This window comes from Blennius ocellaris, assembly GCF_963422515.1.
Source record: "Blennius ocellaris genome assembly, chromosome: 13".
In the NCBI taxonomy this organism is placed as follows: Eukaryota; Metazoa; Chordata; class Actinopteri; order Blenniiformes; family Blenniidae; genus Blennius; species Blennius ocellaris.
The window spans coordinates 22,309,742-22,325,017 of record NC_137662.1 but is presented as its reverse complement, the minus strand read 5'-3'; the positions used below and the strand labels follow the sequence as shown (position 1 = coordinate 22,325,017).

The window sequence follows — 15,276 nt, the reverse complement described above, 5'->3', positions numbered from 1 at the left end:
CCTGCCCTCAGGCCAGCCGGGTAATACGTGGGACATTTGCATACTCGGTAATTATAAATAATATGGATTTGCATATTCAATAACTGGAATTCAGAAAGCAATTTATGAAAAAACACAAAGCAGATTCTCATGAGACATGGATGTTATGTTTCTTTCCTCTGTGTGTGTGTGTGTGTGTGTGTGTGTGTGTGTGTGTGTGTGTGTGTGTGTGTGTGTGTGTGTGTGTGTGTGTGTGTGTGTGTGTGTGTGTGTGTGTGTGTGTGTGTGTGTGTGTGTGTGTGTGTGTGGGTGTGTGTGTGTGTGTGTGTGTGTGTGTGTGAGCTGTAATATACATTGGGCTCTGCTGCACGTAGTATTATTCAGGTTGTAAGTAACATTTTGCAGCGGATTTTAGGTTTAAGTCTGCAAAAAATAAATGTAAAATGCAATGTCCTTGAAGCACGTCTTCATGTCCGCGTGTTTGTTTTAACAGTGTCCATTGGAAGACGTGTCCAAGATCCTCTGGCTGAGCTGGTGAAGATCGATCCCAAACATTTAGGCATTGGAACATATCAGGCAAGTGTCCTTCCAGTTCCTATTCTTTCAGCTGAAGTTACTTATTTGCCATGAAGTTACAGCGACGCGTTTGCATTTGGCCTCATTTACCTTTTCTTTTAAACCTTTTCGACCTCCTCAAATCACTCAGACAGGCAACATAGTGCTTCAATATTCTTTATTATTTAGTCAGTGGCTGTGTTCGGTTATGCTGCTCACTCAGTTGTTTCTGCTCAACCGTCTTGCGGAGTTGAGATGGGATGGGAAGTCACGGTAACATAAAATGGACCTGCAGGCATGAAGAGGATACGATCAGTCAATATAAGAGCCTACAGAGTTACCGTGTCGAGAGAAAGGAGGCCTAAGTGGCAGGAAACGCGGCCAAGGCCTGTGTCAACAGATGATGCAAGGACCGCCTAATAGAATTAATGGAGATCAGACGTGACGCGTGTTTGGACGTTTGTTTTAGTTTGTGATTGCCGTTCTCTTCATCCATACGTGTTCCTCTGCGTGTGCAGAGTGTCGTTCAGCGCCGATTCTCCTCCCACGCAGGTTGTGTACGTAATCGCGTGAGTTAAGACGAGCATGAGGTCAGTCCACCAACTCTTTGCTCTGAATGCCGCATTGTTCTCCGTGTATGGTAGGTCATGGAAGAAAATGGGATGAAGGGATGGAAACAGGAAATAAACAAAAAAAAAAAGGCATGGCCAGATTTACAGAATGGAACCAGTGTGGAGCGGTTTATTAGTGAAAGTTCAGGCCTTTTCAATTAGCGTCATTATCAGCACCACATTGTGACCAGTTTGACCATTAAAGGCCTAGTGAAATGTAAAACACTACTTTGCAAAAAACGATAGTTGTGGTACTACTTCTACGGTTTCTCCGACTCTGCCCCACCACTGTTGTCGCATAACAAAGTGATTTGAATTTTGAATCTCCAGCCGAGGAAGTCGGGGGAATCCCTCTTCGTGGGCGTGACGTCAAGAAATGTGCAGATCTCCATCTGTTGTGTTTATATTTGCTTGTTTCCCTCTTAAATATCCAAGTTTTAACAGTGTTTTGAAGTTATAGTCGGTGTTTTATAAGCCTTGGCGAGAGATTGAGCCTGGAAGAGACCAGAGAGAGGAGAAAAGGAGCACAGGTGGCGGGAGCCGCTAGAGGCTAGCTAACGCGGCTAGCGGGAGCTGCTAGCTCTGGTGGCTAGTAGAAGATCAAGTAATACCTGGACTCATCTTCGGTGATTCCGCGCAGTTGGAAAAGCACTTCGACGTGATCCAGGAAGCCGGTCGTTCTGCCAAAAGTCAGGAGCCTCAAAGCCTCAAAGGTGAAAACTGGCGGCTGCTGAGGCGAGGAGACGAGGACGAATGGAGGACGAAGCGTCTTCTGCTTCCTCAAACATGTTCCAGACGGGGTCACCAATAGCAGAACGACACATTCTGTGTCTTCTTCATCAATCACTGGATTTGAAATGATGATGATGATGAAATATCGTTAAATTCAGCCTCTTCGTCGTCAAAACTCTGATCCTCCATAATGTAAACACAACTTGGGCGTGTGCACAACTCGTGATGTCACTCTGTTATTGTCAGAAGCTCCGCCCAGCAGCGAAAATACCGCTGTTTATCAGCTATTTTCTCACAGATTGCCGTGTTTTAACATTTTGCCCTCGGGCCAGTTAGCATAAAAATGTCCCAAGAAGCGACAGCCAGAGTGTTTTGGAGGTCGAATTTTCATTTCACTAGGACTGTCGCCTTTAATCGTACGACCAAATGAAGTGGAAGTTTGAATACTAGCTGACCTTTGCCGGCAATTGGATCACATCAGGACTGCTGTCTTCATCCCGTTCGGATTCACATTTGAAGCAACGTTAAATGACAATCAACTGAAACCTTCTATATTTTATGTTTAAAGAGCCAGACGCTCTGAAAGGATGTGGGATTACAGGATTATGTGTCACTGGGCTGAATGCTGGGGACGGAGGAGCCTGACCTGCTTCTCTCTTCAAGTTCCCATCAAAATCCTAAAGCAGGTCCAGTGAGAAGAAAAGGCGGAGATGCAGCCGTATCAGATCCACTGTTTTCTATTGATCTTTGATCGAGGTCCGATAGCCGCCGTCGCATGGGAAGCATGAGGCATTTTAATCTGCTGTTCTTGGCTTCTTCAGTATTTACAAGAAAGAAAAAAAAAAAACAATGCAAGACTGAAGAAAGCGACTGTCGAGGAGCGAGGAGGAGAAAGAGGGGTTAAAATAGGACAGCAGAGGGTGACAAAAGTCAAAGAAAAAGGAATGATGATGGTGAGTTCAGAAAAGGGGGGGGAGGGGGAGGAGGATTGACATTTGAGTGAAAGAAACAGGTCATATTGTGCAAGTGTGTGTGTGTGTGTGTGTGTGTGTGTGTGTGTGTGTGTGTGTGTGTGTGTGTGTGTGTGTGTGTGTGTGTGTGTGTGTGTGTGTGTGTGTGTGTGTGTGTGTGTGTGTGTGTGTGTGTGTGTGTGTGTGTGTGTGTGTGTGTGTGTTTGGTTGTGTTCGGTCATGGGCCCGTGTCTCTCATCACGTCCTGGCTGAGCTCTCCGGGGTGCCCAGTGTTCCGCACCTCCCGCTTTCAGATCATGTGACCAGATCAACAAATGATAATATAACTCGGTAAATAAACGCCGGGCGCTGACAGATATGAGACGGGACATCAGGTTGACCCAAGTGTGCGCTCAGACCGACGCTTTTCCTCCACCGTCTCGTTCCAGAGCCAGTGGGTATTGTGTGTGTGTGTGTGTGTGTGTGTGTGTGTGTGTGTGTGCAGGTTTCTTTTGTGAGATCCATGGCATTTTGAGCTTTTCACAAAGTTTATTGCCATTAGACCCAAAAAGCATGAGGGCAGATGTAACTCTAGACAGCTGGCACAGCGGGGAGCTCCCCCTCTGCTGACCCACTGAGTGACAGCTCTGAGAGAAAGGCGGAAATGAGCCCAGGGGAGAAAAAAGAAAAGAAAAGAAAAGTGGGGCCCATTAAAATCAGATTGAAGCTAAGTGTTGGTGCGGGGATGCAGTTTTTTTTTACTGCATCACCGCCGGCTTGATCGGTTTTAAACTGGACGTCGGTTCTGCCAGATATTTCTCATCTTTCTTCGTCCAGCACTTATTACAGCGCTCACGCCGCCGCCGCCGCAGATCGGAGGTGAATGGTTGTAGTGTTGAACATTTATGGAGACAAACATGAAGAAAAAAAAAAGTCCCCTGCCCCTTCTAATCACCGGGGTTAAGTAGGTGTGGCCCTTTGAACAAGCCCGTCATCTGTCAATCAGCTCTTTATGCTGCAGTGGTTCTGTTGACAGCTGGATAATCCCCAGGGCTGAGAAACTAACTGCTACTGGAAAACACTCACACACACACACACACACACACACACACACACTACACACACACAAACACACACACACACTGCTGTGTAAGAAAACAGTGCCCACCAGCCGGATATTAAAGAAACTGTCACTCTTCCTCTCGCCTCCTTTTCTCATACCCAAACTTTTTCTCGAGATTTTCTTTCTTTTTTTTTCCTTCCCTCTCCTGTTCCTACAACTCCCAGCTATCTGCCTTTACGTTATAACTTCCTCTCCTCATTCCAGATAGATAACTATATTTATCTGAGCTTCACAATCACAAACTATTGTTGTCAAAAACAACAATAGTTGGCAGGAGGCAGGAGGCAGGAGGCAGGACGTGCCTATAGGGGAGACATGAGCAGACAGAGCAGAGGGAAGGAGGAAGAGAGAGAAATGGAGAGAGAGAAATGGAGAGGCTCCACAGTGATTGATAGTTCCTGCCTCCAGTTTTTTGAGGCGTGGGAAAAAAAATAACGAAAGAAGAAAAAAAAAAAAAAAAAAGGGCCGTCAAAGACTTCATCGGTGGCAGAAGCTGCCAAACATCATCTCGCGGGTTGTTTTATTTAATTATTATTATTTCCGTCTGATCTGTCACAGCATGTTTTATGGCATTTCCTCATTTAGCGAGTTTGCGAGATGAGTGAGTGTCGTATCTCTGCCTGTATAATGGATTTACACAAGCTGACGGCTATTCTATACTTGATTCAGACGTTAACGACGCATCGGCTGTCACTCCTCGTTCTAGTGCTGCGGAGTTTATACTGAGTCACAGGACATGTTTTTTCCTCATACTTCATATTAAATACATGATAATGAGGAGAACAACTGAATAAAGAAGCTCCAAATTTTAAAGTTGATATGTAATCGTCTACTTTTACTTTTGAGAGTTTTTTTTTTTTTTTAAAGAAACAAATGTGCGTTTCCTTTTTTTTTTGTTTGTTTTTGTTTTCTCAATGCACTCAAAAATGACTACCGGCATCAGACATGATTGTCACAAGTGCAACTTTATTGCTGTGATTGCATAGAAATAATCCCAAAATAAAAAGGTAAATGAGGCGCCGTCATTCGACAGATTCAACCTTTAACCCGGGTTTAAGCAAAAGTGCAACAGCAACTATGGAAACCAACAAGGGGTGTTTGAACGGAACGCGTAAAATGACAAAAAAAACCAAAACAAAACCGGTGAGCATTAATCCATTTTATGTGATTATTAAGGCCTCCTATGGTTTCCTGCAGCTACACTGTGTCTGCATTGTGGGAAGAATGTGTGCATCGTGAAAACGCCAGCCATAAATCAATATGTGTAAGTGATATGACAGCGAAGGAGATGGTTTTATAATTTCCCCAACACTCTTTGCAGAAGCCCGACAGCTACATCTTCACTTCCTATGAAACGGTGACACACACACACGCACGCACACACAAGCAGACTTGGCTTCGCCTTCACCCGACTTCTCAGAAGCTTTAAAATTACTGTCAATCAAGTCGAGCGACGACCTTCAGGTAACCTCGTCAACGCTCACTTAAGTATATCTCGGCGTGGATTGTTGTGGACTGGGTTGTTTGACTGCGTCGTTCACACGCTGCACACACACACACACACACACACACACACACACACACACACACACACACACACACACACACACACACACACACACACAAAAATAAACTTTAAAACTTTTTAAAAGCACAAGTCAAATGCAAGAAGCTGCCCTTGGGCTGTTTTTCTTAAATAGACAGTCCCAATTAAGCACTCTCACCCTGATATTTGAATTTAAAAGGATAAAAACAGGGTATTCTTCTTCTTTTTTTTAATTCTTTTAATATACTCTTATTAGTATTAATAAATCACAATATAATTTCTGTCTGCTCTCCAGATAAATGCTTCCTAACACTTCTCATCTTCTCTCCCCCTTCTAAGCCTTGGAGTTTTATCTCCCCCCTCGTTGTAAACTTGAGAAGGAGGTAGAGGCGGCCATTGTGGCTCCGGCATGGTTGCAGTCGCTCGACTGTCAGTGGCATCGCCTCACTGACGGTATTTCAGTCTGCGGTCAGCCCGAAGACCTCCGTCATCATCGTCAGTCACCACCTCGGCTTCAGCAGTGGCTTTCCGCTCCATTTTTACTTCCCTGTCACTCGACTCTCTACAGTATATTGCAATTTTTTTTAATCATGCGTATGAAACCCGCCTAAGCAACCGTGAAAACTACAATAACTACAGTTTTTTTTTTTTTTTTCCCTTGTCTTGTTCTCCTCTGTGTTTTTCACCTCGGTCTGATTGAGTTGCGGTAACTCGGCAGCGTTTAAGTCCTCCAGCCGCAGACGGCAGCACTTTGTCTGAGCGTATTGGTTGGCTGCCCCTCGCTGGTTCCCGGCCAATTCAAACACGACCTTCACACATACAGATCCAGCCCATTTGTTCTGGAGGATTTTGAGGTTTGGGGTCCAGCAGTCGAGACCAAGAAGAGGGTGTGTCGAGTCGATTTCTTTTTTTTTTTTGGAAGAATATTGTGGCCTCTGAGCACCGGCACTGCTAGTGGGACCCACTAATTGAAAGGAGTTTGTATTGAGGGCTGTTTGTTGCCCCAAAGTGAAAAGGTGCAGTTTAATAGAATTATCGTTGATCGGTATTGCTTTGTGGAATAATTTAATAAATATCTGCATTTTAACGTAGGTGGGTTAGTTTACGTCTGAACTGAGATTAAAGATGATTATATGATAAAGCACCTCATGCTTCACCGGTGCCACACACACTCTCTCACACACACACACACACACACACACACACACACACACACACACACACACACACACACACACTCACACACACGTGTGCAGGGTTGTTTGTATGGATGTTTAATAGCGCAGAGACCTGCTGGTTTGCTGTTCCAGTCGGTCTCTCCTGCTCCACCTCTGGCACATTAAATCACTGCACCCCTGCCAGAGACACATATCTTTGACTCTACGTCTGTTAGTGTTCCTGACCGCCTGGTTTTCTTCTTAATTTTCTGTTCAAACTATGGTCTCTAAGACTATATTTTTACTTTATTTTTTTTCTTCAGCCTTGTCTGTGTTGCATGTATCTTGGCCGCCTTGTCCGGACCCGTGTTCAAAAGTCTTATTAGCATGCATGGAAAACTAATTTTTACTTTGTCGTACCATCTCGGGCGAACAGCATATTTCTTGTCATATTTTCCTGGCAATAATAGATTATTATTCATTAGCAATATCAGGTAACTCAGGACGGCCTTATAGGGGAAAAGACAAAAACACCGTGTCCTTTTTGTACAAAGCTGCAAATTTTCTTCTCTTCGCAAACGCAATTAAATGTTTCATGTCGGTTTTGAAAGGGAGCTGCAGTTTGTAGTTTCACTCTGGTTTTCATTCGATCCTCTTTAGGGGATGAAGACGGTCCCAGCTGACGATGGGTGAAAGCAGGACAAACACACGCTCTAAACATTCACACCAATTCTATAGCCCCCCCCCCAATTAATCTCCAGTGCATGTTCCTGCACTTTGATTTTTCTTTAATTAAAAAAATGTAAATGCTCGAGTTACCCAATACGCCAGTGTGATTCATGAAAGACAGCTTTGGTAATAAATTATATATATATATATATATATATATATATTTTTTTTTTAATAGTGCCAGGCCTTCGTTTAAGTCTCAATTTGGGATTGCGTTACTGTATGTTTAGTTTTGGCAAAGTGAATGGTGGTACTGTGCGCCACAGATGGAAATCCCACACTCTGTCTTTTAGCAAATCATTATGGAGTCATTAACGAGCGAGCGCAACTTTATTTATACAGTTGGGCACATTTTTTATGTGAAATAAAGAAAACTAATAACTTGTATACATATGAAGACATAAATACAGACTCTGTTAACAGCTCGTATGTATATCCTCCGCTGGCGCCGCCATGGGAATTTTCAACCGGTTTAGTTCGAGTGTCGCTTGAGCCGGCATTAAAAACACTAATCATTTGTAATGAAATAACCAGGCTCTGCTTTAAAAACATACTTCATAAACCTTGTTTCCAAATTAGTGAGGATTATGCTTTGGCCTGAGACTGTGTCAGGTGTCCTGGCGTTTATTACCAACATGGACTTTTCTTTTCTTTTTTTTCTTTCTTTTATAACGTTTTACCGGAAAAGAAATGAATACATTCATTTATTAAAAATGACATTTTCTGTGCACGTGCACCTTTGTGTCCACAGTCACGATGCCTGAGATACTCTCGCACAGCTCCCACCTCTCTAAGGTTGCAATCGGAATGCGACAAGACATTTGTGTTTTTTTTGGGTTTTTTTTACTGCAGGTGTGCCTCGCACACCTCCACCTTTCTTTCTCGTGTGAACGCATTCCTCTCCGGTGTGACATTACAGGTGGTTTCCTCTCCGACGATCCTGTCAATACCCACTTCCCAAATCATAAATCTCTCACTCTCGCTTTTATGGGCCCTTCTGCTTGTATGGAGAGGTTTTTTAAAAAAAAAAATTTTTTTAATTGTCAGCGAAATGCCCCAGGCTGCAGAATCGCAGCTTTTCACGGTGAGAGAATCGAACCGCGGCTGACTGAAGGGAGGCGCGCTGACGTCTCGGCACATGACTTTGTTTATCTTCTCCTCTGCAGAAGTCAAAGGTCAGACATCGTCCCGCATCTAAGATCGAATTTAACTGTTAATGTTGCAGAACTCAATGCTTTTAAAAGCATCTCAACTTGAAAGTGATGAGAAACTTATTCAAAGGACGGGAGCGTCTCAAAACAATTAAAATGCAAGAGAAAAGTCCCTTGATGGGAATCAAACAGTGAAGCTCCCATTCGTTTCAAATAAATCACCTATAAACTGAGCTATTTCAAGTCTTCATCTTTACTTTCTTGACCAGAGACCATTAACGTCACAATTCAGATGTGATAAAGGCTTTATTCTTTTACTTTGTGGTGTTAGTGTACATCACATATAATAGAAAGAAAACAAAACAATCAACTTTATCATTTCGAATCCAATGAATCGGTAACAAGATCTCCTCATGTGAGAAAAGATGAGAAAGTCCAGTGTCGCGGGTTCGAGTCCCGGCAGGAAGATTTATTCTGACAAAATTAGAATGCATCTGAATAAGCCCTCCTCTCTCTGTTTCTATTTTTCCTTCACTCCGGAAGTGTTTTGGTGGCGGCCATGACGAGGAGCATTGGAATTCCCACCGAAGCTGAGGAAAGGAGGCTCAATGCTTCCTTTATTACCTCCTTTAGCAGAGGAGCCACTGATGCTTCCTTTAGCAAAGGAGGCGAGCTCCTGCTGCCCGACGGTTCCTTGTGAAACTGCGAACAACATTTAAAGGGACCCGCTCATCCGAGCGTTCAGGGAAACTCACCATTCATTCATTCATTCATTCATTCATTCATTTTCTTTCCGTATTTCTTTTTGCTCTTCTTACTTCTCTTTTACCACCCTAAAAAGTAATAAGTTAACTTATTCTGAGTGTCTTTATTCAGTTCCTTCTCTTCTCTTCTCTTCTCTTCTCTTCTCTTCTCTTCTCATGTTCCTGTTGGAAAACATGTTCCTGTCGGTGGCTGATTGGCTGCTGGAGGGGAAATGTGAAGGGTTCAATTGAAGGATCTTTATCAACACATAGCTACGCTAACAAGAACATTGTATTAACGTAAAGGATCACTGGCGAGCCAAACTAAACATTCTTCCACTCACTTTTCCCCTCTGTGCTCCCTCTGTCTGTCAATCATCTCTCTCTCTCTCTCTCTCTCTCTTGTATTTATCTCTATAAGAATATTTTTTTCTTTCTAATCCTACTGGGGAAATGTTGCTGACGCAAGACTGAATAGCAGCACAAAAAGGAATATAATGGTGAATAAATACACAGCATAAGGATTACACACACACACACACACACGTTGATGAAGTTTATTCGAAACCTTTTATAGACGTTTTGCAGCTCAGAATGCAGACGGTTGCATTTTCGGTTGCAACTTCACGTTTCCTCATTAACTGGGAAAAGTCCTTCCTGAAAGCGGTGCTTTTGTTTGGACTAATTTCTGATTTAGGGGTTTATTTTAAGGCAGATTTCTTTTGATACGTCGTTCATGTGTGTGTGTCTTTCACAGCATGACGTGTCGTCCGGAGCGCTGAAGGCCTCGCTGGACGGGGTGGTGCAGGAGTGCGTGAGCTTCGTCGGGGTGGACATCAACATTTGCTCGGAGACGCTAATGAGGTGAATCGCACGCGTCTGTATAGAAACACTTTTAAAGCACAAGAAAACCTGTGCAGGAGCGTACAGATGTCGGTGAAAGGAGACGGAGTGGCCTAGTGAAATGTAAAACACTACTTTGCAAAAAACGATAGTTGGGGTTCTACTTATAAGGTTCCTCCGACTCTGCCCCACCACTGTTGTCGCATAACAAAGTTATTTGAATTTTGAATCTCCAGCCGACGAAATCGGGGGAATCCTTCTTCATGAGCGTGACGTCAAGAGTTGTGCAGATCTCGATCTGTTGTGTTCATATTGGCTTGTTTCCCTCTTAAATATCGACGTTTTAACAGTGTTTTGAAGTTATAGTTGGTGTTTTATGAGCCTCGATGAAAGATTGAGCCTGGAAGAGACCGAGAGAGGAGAAAAGGAGCACAGGTGGCGGGAGCGGCTAGCCGCTAGCTCGCGTGGCTAGCGGGAGCCGGTAGCCACTAGCCGCTAGCTTGGGCGGCTAGTAGACGATCAGGTAATACCTGGACTCATCTTTGGTGATTCCGCGCAGTCGGAAAAGCGCTTCGACGTGATCCTGGAAGCCGGTCGTTCTGCCAAAAGTCAGGAGCCTCAAAGCCTCAAAGGTGAAAACTGCTGAGGCTGAGGAGATGAGGAGACGAGGACGAAGCGTCTTCTGCTACCTCAAACATGTTCCAGACGGGGTCACCGATGGCAGAACGACCCTTCTGTGTCTTCTTCATCAATCACTGGGTTTGAAATGATGATGATGAAATATCGTTAAATTCAGCCTCTTCGTCGTCAAAACTCTGATCCTCCATAATGTAAACACAACTTGGGCGTGTGCACAACTCGTGATGTCACTCTATTATTGTCAGAAGCTCCGCCCAGCAGCGAAAATACCGCTGTTTATCGGCTATTTTCTCACAGATTGCCGTGTTTTAACATTTTACCCTCGGGGCCAGTTAGCATAGAAATGTCCCTAGAAGCGACAGCCAGAGTGTTTTGGAGGTGGAGTTTTCATTTCACTAGGACTTTAAGCGGCCACAACACGGCGAAGCCTGATCTGCATTCAGACACACGTACATATTCTATACATGCACATGTACAAGTCGTCTGCCAGCTTTCTGTTTTGATTATTGCTTCACACCCACTAACTGGACTGACTGGAAGCAACAGACATAATTAAGCAAAGGGAGACACGGTTGCATACAGTACATGCAGGGTAGGAAACATTTATACGTGTGTGTGTGTGTGTGTGTGTGTGTGTGTGTGTGTGTGTGTGTGTGTGTGTGTGTGTGTGTGTGTGTGTGTGTGTGTGTGTGTGTGTGTGTGTGTGTGTGTGTGTGTGTGTGTGTGTGTGTGTGTGTGTGTGTGTGTAGTGGGCAGTATGTTGCAACATGTGCGCATATTTTCCATACATAACTCTAACGTATGGGAAGTGCTCACATTTGATATACACACTTTTTTTTTTTTTTTTGCACAGTTTGAAATGAGTTGGCATCGGCTGTCGAGCATCAGGTCATCTGTTTACCTGTCGGCTCTGCGAGTGAGATTTTTGCTTTTTTTCCACTCCTGCTAGAAGCTATGCCACACACACACACACACACACACACACACACACACACACACACACACACACACACACACACACACACACACACACACACACACACACACACACACACACACACACACACACACACACACACACACACACGGACGTGTCAATGACTGAGGTATTATGTGCAGTGTTGACATAGCAGTGTGTTTTAGCGCGTGAGTCACTGCGGGTATTAACAGAGGCGGCCTAATTGAGTTTCAAATCACCTTCTCGTCTTTGTTCAGCCACCAACTGGACCCACATACGTCCCGCGTGCTAAACGTCGGCTCAAACGTGTCTCCTGTGTTTCCATTGCGTGTTTTAACGCCGGGGCAACTGTTGCAGAATTGGCTCAGGTTGTTTGTGTACAATATGAATCTGGCGGCGGCAGCATGGAAAGCAAATGTTATGTGCTTATAATGTTATTCAAGCTATTACAGGTACAATTTTAATTTCTAACCGTGCCATTCCATTACACGAGTATCCAATACATCAGGAAATGAACAACCCCCCTAACTCGCACCCCTATAGAGCAACTATACTTGAATTTCATTTTCTGATTATTTCCGATAGATGGTTGCGTTGACAGTTGTTTTATTTGTCAGGCACGTCGCTGGCCTCAGCGCAGGAAGGGCGCGCAGCATCGCGGAGTGGAGGGAGCAACACGGAGCCTTCATGAACAGGGAGCAGCTCAAGCTTGTCAAAGGCATGGGGCCCAAAAGCTTCCAGCAGTGTGCGGGATTCATTCGAATCAACCCGCAAACCTTACACAGGTACGCATGTTTATGTTTATGTCGGTGTAATCTTAACGTCATCTGACCGTGTCTTACTTATTCTGTGTCGTCCACCAACAAACAGGGGTTATTTTGGAAAATATAGATTTTTTTCTCATTATTCCTATTGAATTTTTTTATGATTTTAACAGTAAAGAATGCATAGTATGATTATATAATTGTAAATATAAGTCAGGGAGGAAGTTTCTTTTTTTTTGTTTTTATAATTTACATTTTCATGTGTAAAAAAAACAAAAAAACCCAGGTATTTTTGTCAACTTGGAACCGAACCTCATTGCTTCCCTCCGTCCACGACTTGAATGTCATCTTGACGTAGAAACACGTTTTGTTGTCGTTGAAACAGTGTCCGACCCTCGCTTCAGTCCGAGCCGGCAGCTCCGGAGAAACCAGCAGCCAAGAAGGGCAAAAGAAAGGCTGATGCCAGTTTACCAACCTCGTTTAACCCCCTGGATCAGACCTGCATTCACCCCGAGTCCTACCACGTGGCACAAAGGTGCAGCGCGCACACACACACACACACACACACACACACACACACACACACACACACACACACACACACACACACACACACACACACACACACACACATATACACACACACACACACACTGTCCAGGGCATGTTGGAGCAAAGATGGAGTTCATTTTGACACCGTCTCATATGGGCTTAGTTATACTGGTGGAACTCTGATTTGATTTATGCAGGCATGGAATACAAGAGAGGAGGTGTCGTGTGTGTGTGTGTGTGTGTGTGTGTGTGTGTGTGTGTGTGTGTGTGTGTGTGTGTGTGTGTGTGTGTGTGTGTGTGTGTGTGTGTGTGTGTGTGTGTGTGTGTGTGTGTGTGTGTGTGTGTGTGTGTGTGTGAGAGAGAGAGAGAGAGACAGATGCTGATATCAACTTTGAAGATTGAACATCAGAGAGAGAGAGAGAGAGAGAGAGAGAGAGAGAGAGAGAGAGAGAGAGAGAGAGAGAGAGAGAGAGAGAGAGAGAGAGAGAGAGAGAGAGAGAGAGAGAGAGAGAGAGAGAGAGAGAGAGAGAGAGAGAGAGAGAGAGAGAGAGAGAGAGAGAGAGAGAGAGAGAGAGAGAGAGAGAGAGAGAGAGAGAGAGAGAGAGAGAGAGAGAGAGAGACTTTCCTGCAGCTGTAGTCACTCAAGTGTGTTTAGTCTACATAAGTTCTGACACCAGTGGCTTTAAGCTTTGCTCCCCTCATGTTGATGCGCCTTTAATGGCCTCAGAACGTGCGGGAGGGGGGCACACACACACACACACACTTGTTGGAAACACACCGATCACTTGTTTTCAGTCTCAATCACTTGTGAACTTTTTAACTTTTTTTTTTCAATTCATCTAAAGCCGTTTTCACGCTCGCATATGATCCTTGTACTGATTCGGGGTATAAAAAGTACTTAACACTTAAAAAAAAAAAAAAACCCTGAATCAAAGCACAATATGGATTCATGTAAAATCGAAACCTCATTTCCATTGTCTGTCATTCGTAGTATTACAAATCATATCTTTTCCTTTTTTTTTCAGAAGTTTTGTACGAGTTTTGAGTTTTGTCTTGAAGTCAAGATTATTTTGAATTGAGAATTATGGCTTTTAAATATTTCTGAAGATAACCCGTCCGGCTCAAATATAACATAACGACACGACCGAATAGTTTTCACATCGATACTCCTGCAGTTTGAATCAGGATTTGAGTGTTTATGCACCACTGGTGCGTCAATTCTTCTGCTTCTCACCGTCACAGAAATGCTTCTCTTCCACCGTCAGCTGATATTTCATCTGGAGATGAGGCGCTAACTCTGCACTTTCCCAAACATTTACGACCATATAGTGTGCAGGATCGATTGTGAGCAGCACGTCTCCTGACAAACAGTTTACGGAGACTTAAACTATATGCAAGAAACTTGAAATTGAATCCACGTTTACTCCAAAATGTTAAATCCATCGTTTTCTGCCAAGGTGTCAGAGTTTGAAAATCTGCTATTGTGACAACATAAAGTCCTAATCAACCTAAATCCTAATGCGAGATTTCTTTCCCTACATTTGTGGGGGAAAAAATATTATATTTTAATATATATATAATATCTTATAGCTTACAAAGTACCAAGTAGTGAAAATATGCATTTCCCACTCCTGCCTTTTAATTGCACTCAAATTTCCCCACCCGTCTCGTTATCGGGCTCTGCTTTTCTATTTTCCTTCCATTTAAGCGTTCTTAATCCTGTCCTGCCAAACGCGTCGCCCTCTGTTATGACTACAATCTAATCCAGGTCTGGGAAATAGACTCTATTCAGTACGGATTAATTCCTCGCTCTATATGAAGACGGTTTGTGACGGCATGAATTCCACCACCTCTTGCAGAAATTGAGAAACATATATATATATATATATATATATATATATATATATATATTTTTTTTTTTCCTTTAAACATAACCCGCGGTGTGGCCGGCCTGTGGTTTCTTTCCAGCACGACACACTAAATGTTCCTGACGAGAGTCGGTCTTAATGACACGGAGCGAGAAAAGCCACATGTCAGTGCTGAAGTGCTCGTCCTTTTAAAACTTCAGCAGCTCGGCGGCGTTCTGAGGCGGCGCACGCTAAATAGCCTTCCCCTCAACTTCGAGTCGGAGGGTGTGCTCCTCTTGTCTGGCTGCCCGCTTAGATAAACCCACAGATTGAAACTCTTAAATGCCTCGTTCTTTGATTTGTTTGGATAAAGAGTTTATTATTTTTTTGAGGCTTT

The 15,276-nt window shown here is 43.7% G+C and overlaps 1 protein-coding gene across 1 annotated transcript in view; it reads left to right on the top strand.

Moving 5' to 3' along the window:
* Positions 1-15,276, top strand: part of srbd1 (S1 RNA binding domain 1) — a gene marked incomplete at its 5' end in the record, with an annotated part of 54,757 nt that overhangs the window by 31,227 nt on the left and 8,254 nt on the right. The window contains 4 exons of the mRNA XM_080507853.1: positions 473-555; positions 10,034-10,140; positions 12,334-12,501; positions 12,866-13,015. Coding sequence (XP_080363979.1) covers positions 473-555; positions 10,034-10,140; positions 12,334-12,501; positions 12,866-13,015 — 508 coding nt within the window. The remainder of the gene's footprint in view (positions 1-472; positions 556-10,033; positions 10,141-12,333; positions 12,502-12,865; positions 13,016-15,276) is intronic.